At 31.6% G+C, this 9,668-nt stretch overlaps 1 protein-coding gene across 1 annotated transcript; it reads right to left on the bottom strand.

Annotated features, from left to right (window-relative positions):
• Positions 1 to 3,863: 3,863 nt before the first annotated feature.
• LOC127726809 (uncharacterized) lies at positions 3,864 to 9,336 on the bottom strand. Its single transcript, XM_052234262.1, has 6 exons — positions 9,243 to 9,336; positions 8,009 to 8,149; positions 7,215 to 7,325; positions 6,109 to 6,307; positions 5,431 to 5,539; positions 3,864 to 3,975 (listed from the first exon to the last, which is right to left on the bottom strand). The coding sequence occupies exons 1-6, from the start codon at positions 9,306 to 9,308 to the stop codon at positions 3,864 to 3,866; spliced, it is 738 nt and encodes a 245-aa protein (XP_052090222.1). The 5' UTR covers positions 9,309 to 9,336.
• Positions 9,337 to 9,668: the final 332 nt, after the last annotated feature.

Here is a 9,668-nt window from a genome sequence, read left to right on the forward strand (position 1 = left end):
ATCAGGAGTCGGTTTCACAAAAAACTTACGACTAAGATTGATCGTAAATCATGAACAATTCAGTATACTTACGACCAATCTAAGTCGTAAGTGTTTTTGTGAAACCGAGTCCAGAGCAATTCATGAGGGAGATAATTATTTGATTTTATAAATATTTCCGATTCTTTAAGCAAATACCATATTTCAGATTACTGAATAAAAGGACGATTTTATTTGTCGGATTTCCTGGATATAATGTGTTCCCTCTGGACAAAAAGGTCATTTACAATTGTCACTTTAACATGTTTAATCATATTTAAACTTTTGATTTAATTATTCTTAGGTCAACAATGGCGACTTGGCAAAACTTTCATCGAATTTTTATGAAATTTGGACAGAAGCTTGTTTATGTCCAACATACAGTATTAAGAGCAAAATTTTGAAAAATACTTATTTTCAATTTTCTATATTTTACTGATAAATGGACTTATTTTTTTTCAGTAAACATCCAGATTCAGTCTAATATTAAATGGTTTCAGTCATAAATAACTTTGGCTTACCTTCGTTGAATTTGATGAAATTTGAACAGAAGCTTGTTTATGACAAAACATATAGTATCCAGAGCAAAGTTTTGAAATTATTTATTTTGTATTTTCCGTATTTTACTGCTAAATGGACTTTTTTCTACAGTTATATCATTCAGATTCAATCTGAAGTTAATGTTTAACTGTCATCAATAAATTTGTCACTCCTTCATGGAATTTTATGAAATGTGTACAGAAGCTTGATAATGTCCAAAATACAGTATCCAGAGCAAATTTTTGAAAATATTTATTTCTTTTTTCCGTATTTTACTGATAAATGGATTTAGGTGTACCTGTAAAACTTATTTCAAACGGGATGGCACATCCTCATTGTTACGGAGATGTTCTTTATCGTGCCCGGAAATTTAGAAACGATCCTGGTTAACTTATCTATTCTAAAAGGTTACCACTCAAAACTGTAATTAGATCTTTGAATATTTTTTTAATGGTATTAATATTGATTTTGTTATCAGTAAATTAAAAGCAAACTAAATATTATAGTTATATACATATGCACTTTCATGGATCTACATTCTGTCGATACCTGTATCTTGGCATTGCACAAGGTCATGTTTTTCTCTGACTATTTATGACGTCTTTATACTAAATCCGCTGGATGTTGGATGTGTACTGATTGATAATGTATGCATGATTTTTTTTTATTAGTTGTTATTGGCTTTGAACTAGCTGTCAGTAACTTCGAGTACTCTCAGATCTGTACTAAGTTTACTCGTTTGAATTGTTCTACATGTGTCATTTCGGGATCTTTTATACCTGACTATGCGGTATGGGCTATGCTCATTGTTGAAGGCCATATGGTGACATATAGTTGTTACTTTCTGTGTCATTTGGTCTCTTGTAAATAGTTAAGTCATTGGCAATCATTCCACATCTTCTTTTTTATATTATTTATTTCATAATTAACAAGTAGTTACAAATTTGTTACACATCAAATACTTTGTCAAATATTCAAAGAATTTTATGAAAATTTAGCAGAAGTTTTTTTATGATAAAGATAGATGGACTAATTAGTTTTTTACAGTTAAAATTTACAGACAGCCTTGGATTACTTTTTTTTGTTGACATAACAAGTTTGTAAACCATCATGGATTGTTATGAAACTTGGACAGAAGCTAATCTCCAAGACCAAATTTTTTTTTAAAACTCTGTATTGTACTGATATATGGACTCATTTCTAAATCAACATGATTACACTTTTACACTGACAGCAGCAATCGTAGGAGCGAGAGACAGGGTTCTGAGGAACCCTTTACAATTATTTCTATTAATTCGTATGTCAAGTTGCAGCTGTAGTATTATTGTTAAGGGGAAAATACTTGTATCCATAAGACAAAAGGACAAAGATGTGAATAGTCTTTATATTTCGACGTAACAAATGATTTTGGTCATATTTTCATTGTCTTGTTAACAGGTTAAGCATATAATTGGCGAATTCGAACGATTGTAAAATGCAAAGATAATTAAGATTTCTACAAAATACTGTAAAGACATGGGCCAATTACTGGCGCTTTTATGGAGATTAACATGGGTTGCAAAATGACCATATTTGCTTTTAGCCAAGAGACATGATTTTTAGGGCCTATAGTAATAATTACGTGATGAAAATATGTTCTCAATGGTCATATTCTATAAATTAAAAAAAAAGAATACTTCTACAAAGACACATTTCTGATTATTCTCCTGCTGATAATTTTTGCCATTTTTAATTTCACTTCATTTAGAAAATCTGATAGAGGCAGATATGTCAGTGTGTTTCGTGTGGGAGTTATCATAAAAAAGGTGATTTTGATAACTTTAATTGAAAAATTGCAACAGTAAAAGGTAAAAATGACAGTTTTGATCAAAATGGATGGAAGTTAGTCTTGACATTCTGACATTTCTGTTTCTATCAGATTTTGTATTTCTATAACGGTTGAAATGTTTGTTGGAAGGTGCGATAATCGAAAACATTTTTAGTTCCAGGTTTGGTACAGATTGGACCAGCAGAATCCGTGGAGAAGATATTTGTACGTTAACATAATCCTTTGCGCCAGGTTAGCTGAAATGTTGTGAGTCAAAATATTTTCAACTGCCGTCGTGTTGGAATGAACCGTCACATAAATTATTGGCAATTATTTACTTGTTATGATCATAAGGATATTTGGTCTGACCTATGAACCAACGACCCCCCTTTTCGGGAAATCAAAGCGAACATGCTAAATGTACGCTACTGGTGCGGTAAGATATTTTCGGCTTCAAATATGTTTAATCTAATGTAAAAATCTCGAAACAAAGATGCTTGCTAAACTATGTTAGAATCATTTTAAAATCATGTTGAATCCTTACGTTCTTTGAATCCTTTTTATTGATAGATTTGTATTTCCGTTCTCGATATTATCCGTTCCGTTATGATAAATTCTACAAAAGAGAGGTGCAAGATACCAAAAGTGACATTCAAACTCAAAGTCGAAAATAAATCGCCATGGCAAAAACAAGAAAAGACCAACAGACAAACAAAAGTACACAAAACATAAGATGAAACCCCAACAAAAACAGACTTATTCGGAAAGGATATAGTTACGATACTGTTGTCAAGTCATTAAGGATTGCATATTTTGGTATTAATATTGATTCACTCGTAGGGTCTTTGCATCGGAAATAAACACATTTATTCTAAAACCAGTTGTTGGCATGATACGGGTTGTGTTCTTCTCATATATTTTATGATGGTATGATACTAAACCCCTAACGGGAGGGATTGTACTTGATTTTCATATGATATGAGGGTGATCTCAGGAGTTCCAGAAGGGTAGGCGGATCCTGCTTCACGTGTTTCACCCGTCATGTTGTTCATGTTAGTATATACCCGGACGTATAAAGACATTATATAATAATGACAAAAAACTATTATAGTAAACTGGTATCAACCTTACTATACAACTATTCAATAGATTCATAATAGTTTTCATTGTAATAATTTCAGATTTTGATATTGCTTAATGTGAACCTTCTGATTTTGAACAATATCTAAAATCATATTCATATTTCAATTCAAGCTTTTTTGAATATTGTATCTACAAATCACTCAGTTGTAACAAGGTGGTCACATTTATTTTGTATCGTGTATACTATTTCTATATGTAGACCTCCGTCACTAGTAAGATAATAACCATGATGATAAAACAAAATACAACAGTTGCGAAATTATTTTATTAAGATGAAAATATAATTTTGCATGTTCCTATTATTGAAAGTATTACACTTCATATGTTCTACCATCCCATACTCATACATCCACAATCACCGTTCCCTAGACTGATGGATGTAACCCAAGAACAACACATGCATCGATAAACCAGTGGTGAAGTAATGTGAATCTATTAATACCGTCGCTCCGTTTCTATATTCTGGTCTGAAAAATAATGTAAAACTTATTACATAACAAAGAGTGTAAACATTTGTTAAATTTTGCTTAATCGATCTTGTCTCGTAACGCACTTTCCTTTTCATTAAGCCTCAGTCTTTATTCAGTGAGCAAAATAAATGTAGTCTTGAAAAAGTAATGATGCGCATCATAATTTTGAAAAAGTGCAATTTTTTTTTCTATCGATTGAAGATAAGTCTTTCAATAAACGATTTTCAATATTTCATTATATAGATATAAGAAGATGTGGTATGAGTGCCAATGAGACAACTCTCCATCCAAGTCACGATTTGTTAAAGAAATCCATTATAGATCAAAGTACGGTATTCAACACGGAGCCTTGGCTCTTTCCGAGCAGTAAGCCAAATAGGTTTAAAAAATAACAATTGACATATCTTAGTTGTATTTCCTTAAGTTTGTGACATCTTCTGAACTCAAGAAAATTGGAAGACTTCATCAAGTGAATGATGTTATATCCTCAGTACCTTATGTCGGCCATCTGTAATTTGGCGGCCATATTTTATCGTGGCTCCATATCTGAATTTTGTCTATACCCGTTAATCTTTAACTATGCCAAGTTTCATACTTTTACCATAAAGTGATCAATTATTCTGATATCCGCTGGACTATTAGGGGAACTTTTCTCATATTTGAGATACTTTCTGATTGGTTTATTGTTATTTGCTGAAGGTTCAGGTTGAAACACTGTGATTAAGGGATTGATAATAAAATATATCTTTTTATTCAAAGAAAATAATGTTATCTAATTTTTCAAGCTAACTTTATGATTTTCTGATCGTCGCAAACTTGTTGAATCGTTTTTGGCAAATCTATATATGATTATACATGTCCTTGCAAAGAAATATTAATTTCCAAACACATTAAAGCAAATTTTCTTGTCCTATAAAATTGAAAGCTTTTATTCACGGTTCCATGTTTTAAACAGTGTCCTCGGCTGACAATCACGGCCAACGTTAATTGTCAGGTAAGATAAGCATCTCCTCCGAGATGATGGTAAAAACCCTTGTCCAATTAAAAATCCCTCCACTCAAAATTACCGATGAAAAACTAAAATGTAAGTATTGAAAAATAGCTACTAACCCGAATAATTCAGTTGTTATATTCCGCTGATCTACGATAACTTCATTAACTCTCGCAATTAACCTTCCAAGTAGGTGAGATCGAATACTGTTAACCAACTAATTTTCGCGAGCGATTTATTTTCGCGACTTTCTCGAGTAGAACAATAACGCGAATATAAATCGTCGCGAATATGTATAACTTATTTAACTACATCAAGTTAATTTGAAAATCGCGCAATGGACTAGAAAGGGATTAACGCAAAATAAAGTATCCGCGAAAATAAGTTGGTTTACAGTACTGGGAGGGACTGAATTATTCGGGTTAAGTAGCTACGAGGGGACATTGTAATGTGTCACTTACCTTTGACATATTCTAAGATGATTGCTTCTCCGTCCAGAATCAATACCGTACACAACCTTCATTCTGCAGTCATTATTAAAAGAGACGAGTCCTCTTTTAGCACGATGTCCTGAAATAAAGTACCACAACTCTTTAAGCTTTCTCTTTTAGATCCCCTGGATCACATCAATTATTTAACAAGAAATGTTCCAAAGGATATTCATCGTTCAAAAGTTTATCATTCGTTTAATTAAGAAAACACAAATCGCTTAAGCAAAAACATCATGCATACACTGTGACAATTTTACAAGTATACATCATATATTTGTAACCATATATAAATTGAATGCATACATTTGAACATTTAAACACAATTTTTTCAAAAATTGTGCCGAATCTTGCTAAGGTAATTTTTGCATGGGCATAGAAACCTTAATGTTTCAGGATTTTAATATTTTATAATCAGTACATTTACAGAGAATGACTATATCTGTGACTTCTGGGTAGCTGATAAAACACTTACGGTACCAATATTTCTTCACTAGATGCTCATTTCGACAATACATGTCTCTTCACTGATGTTCGAGGACAAAATATTTGAAAATACATAATTTAAAAAATAAAAAGATAACCTTGGGGACGTACAAACTCATTAATGCTACCAGAATTCTTATTTGATACGCATAACTTTTTTTTTACCTGTGGAGCGAGTCATATTATATACTTCAGCATCTTGAGGTATCTTCTTTTCCTTGTACAGTGGGTATTCAAAATCCTGATAAAACTCCTTTACAGCCCCTTTTAGGAAAGTAGGTTGAATGACGTCATGAACATCGGCATAGTACATTTCCGTGACAACTTTCCCATCTGCACTAGTTATGCTTTTATCGCCTTTATTCTTTAAAAAATAATGTTTTTTAATTGTTGCATTATTGCAATACACACACAAGAGAGAGAGCGAGAGAGAGAGAGAGAGAGAGAGAGAAAGAGAGAGAGAGAGTTTACACATAGATTAAAATTAACGCTACCAATTTACTGCAAAGGATACGCACTTCGACAGTTAATAGCTCTTTAGTGATGCTTAAGGCCAAGCGTAGTCTGTATTACACAGCTATTCTTTTTATATCTGGACAGAAGAGCATGTTTTTAAAAAAGACAATAGAATAATAATAACCTACTTTTCAGGTGATTATTTATAAATTACGATGATGCCATACCTACACTTAAAAGCTATTCAAATAGGTACGTAGGTTTTAAGCCAGAGGTTATACAAATTTGTCATTATTATATAAGGATTATATAGAAAATGAAAACTAAATGATTTATTTATTTGAAAACATAAATCAGGTGATGACTTGTATGAATTCCTTTCGGCAATAGCAAATCAAAAATGCATTGCGATCTCAGTTCTGCTCGTTACAGAAATACGACTTATAAAATTATATATTCCGAGTTGTATCCTTAAAAAATTACCCAAATTTGATATTTTGTATTTCTTCTAAATATATACATGTATTCATTTGCATTAAATGCTTTCATAAGGTAATACGATTGTTGTCTTTTTCCGTTAAAAAAATCCATTTTTTTTGAGTGCATTTCTACATAGGTAAACTGAGAATAAATGACATGAAGTTGAAATTGCCGTAAAACGTAACGGGTGCCATATGTGCAGCAGGATCCACTTACCCTTCCAGAGCACCTGAGATTACCAAAAAACTGGGGGTGATCTCAAGTGCTCCAGAAGAGTAAGAAGATACAAACGTAGTATATTTCATAGTTATGAACACAATGTTACTATTTCATACCCAGCTATGAATAAACGCCTCTGTTATTTGTCCAGCATCTATTGCGAGTTCTCTGTCTATATCCCTCAGTCTACACTGATTTATGGATGGGAGACATGTCAGCTGTTGACCCTGATACACAATACTATAGTGTCAATAAAAAAGTAATTGGATGTTTAGTCATTAATTTACTATCCAATTTTTAGGCAAGTAAATATTTAAACAATTTGAATTGGCATGGAATGAATCGACTTTTCTCGTCAGAGTGAGTTACGATATTACGAGATTAAAATCCGTTGAAATCTTAATTTTCTACATGGGAAGTTAATCAACATAAGAATAAACAGACGTAATTCTTGCCAATGAAACAAATAGCCATTGAAACCAGGGAAATGATATAAATAAGAATATTAAACGTTAACTAAGCAGAGATTAAAAGTATTCGTATGTAAAATTGACCGGATTATCAATGTCGTTGTTACCAAGTAAGCTACCAATAATGTTTTAATGAATCAATATTGACATCTTTTAAATCAATTTGACCACATGACCGGAGAAGAATCATAAAATGAAACTTGTAAACGTGAAAATGTTGGTGGGTTATTGTTTTTTGCATAATACAAGATGCAGGACGTTGTTTTAGTATTATAACTTCAATCTCCGGTGCAGAGAGTTCATATATCCATTCATTATAAGTTCCGCAATACTACACTAAGGATATGACATATACTGTGTCTTTTGTAGTATGGAACGGAACGGATATGATCTGTGCTCCGGAGGTTGATTTTACTTGTCTCGAAGTTTATTCTACAAACCTGACGGAAGTCTTGGATTTGGAATGATTCGATAATATCATTGTGTGCTGGTGTGTGAATCTTCACTATATTCTTTTCCAGATTGGTTTCTATGTTTTCTAAATACTTTGCCTCCCCGTCAATGATTTGATAATCAAATTTCTGAAAATGATCGAAATTCATCAATTTAAAAAGAATCAGTTTCAAACACTTAAAATAAATCGTATGATATTATATAAGTCGTTTACACAAAACAAATCACACGAAAAGGAGTACGGAATAAGTAACTCTGACATTAGAGTAGTAAACGAAAGACAAGTAGAAGATAGGCTATCTCGGTTGACAATTTACTCGAAATACATGTCAGTATATGAAAAAGATGGAAGTCATCAACAGGAGAATAAGATACCACTTAATCATGTTGAGTGTTAATTTTGTCAAGATGTAGCCTATTAACTATGATATTTCAAATAGATTTCAGAAATAATACGGTATAAAAAAAAAGTAAAGTCACAAAAATACCGAACTCCGAGGAAAATTCAAAACGGGAAGTCCTTAATCAAATGGCAAAATCAAAAGCTCAAATACATCAAACGAATTGATAACAGCTGTCATGTTCCTGACTTGGTACAGGTATTTTCTTATGTAGAAAATGGTGGATTAAACCCGGTTTTATAGATAGCTAAACCTCTCACTTGTATATATAGAGAAGAAAATAGATTGAAAAAGATCCAGTTTGGAGGGTATTTTCCGTTTAACCTTTTAATTTTTCAATAAGTATTCATTTTCTAATGTTTTATTCGTATTTCTACATGCTGTCTGTAACATGTACACTTACAGTTACTTTTTTTTTAGTTTTTAAATGCTGATTTGGCTGGAAAAACATAACATGCATTTATTGAATTAGTAATTTGTGTCGAATTAATATCACTGCTTATTACAAGAATTTGCAGTTTTTATGAACTAACATACTTTAGATTGCTAAACCTGAGTATTTGCTATTCCTATCAGCAACTCTTTGAAAGACATTAGTCTTTCAAAAGGGATTTCAGGCATTTTTCCGAAGTGTTTTCTAAATACTTATGGTTTTAATTCAATCGTTAAACGATCAAAATTTTATGAAAATAACTGCTGGTTACTAACAATTGTGCAAATGTGTTAATACAAATAAAACAAATTATACAAATAATACAAAATTGTCATATATCAGATATGGGTCCAACTTGTAAATGATCTGACATAAAAATATACATACCATATCAAAAGCCATGACAGCAGACAGGAACAACAATTCAAAGACAATCATCATTATTCTTCCCATGTTGAAGGGCTATCTTTAAGTCTGCACTGAAAATTAAAAATTATTAATTCCTATCAATCAAATCGTTATAAAACTAAGGCAATTAAGAAACAGTTTTCATTGAAGTTATATATCAAGGAGTTATCTAAGAAAATAATAATTAAAAAACAAGTTGGACTCGCTTATGAATTAAGTGCGAATAAAGGTGATAGGCGAATATTTACCAACAATAATTTTATATAAAAAAATAAAAATAAAAAATTGTCTTGTTATTATACCATTTTTCTTCCAATAAACAGCTCTAAAATAACAAATCATTCTCGATTTTACTGTTGACCAAACATTTTAAAGCCTACATGTAATAGCATTTAAATTATAACT

This window comes from Mytilus californianus, unplaced genomic scaffold, assembly GCF_021869535.1.
Source record: "Mytilus californianus isolate M0D057914Y unplaced genomic scaffold, xbMytCali1.0.p SCAF_18, whole genome shotgun sequence".
Classification (NCBI taxonomy): domain Eukaryota; kingdom Metazoa; phylum Mollusca; class Bivalvia; order Mytilida; family Mytilidae; genus Mytilus; species Mytilus californianus.

Excerpts from the sequence above, each read along its gene's own strand:
- LOC127726809 (XM_052234262.1), bottom strand. The coding sequence starts at position 9,308 with ATGGGAAGAATAATGATGATTGTCTTTGAATTGTTGTTCCTGTCTGCT. Across the intron at positions 8,150-9,242 it reads CTGTCATGGCTTTTGATATG|AAATTTGATTATCAAATCAT; the intron begins GTATGTATATTT and ends GATCATTTTCAG. Across the intron at positions 5,540-6,108 it reads TAATATGACTCGCTCCACAG|GACATCGTGCTAAAAGAGGA; the intron begins GTAAAAAAAAAG and ends ACTTTATTTCAG.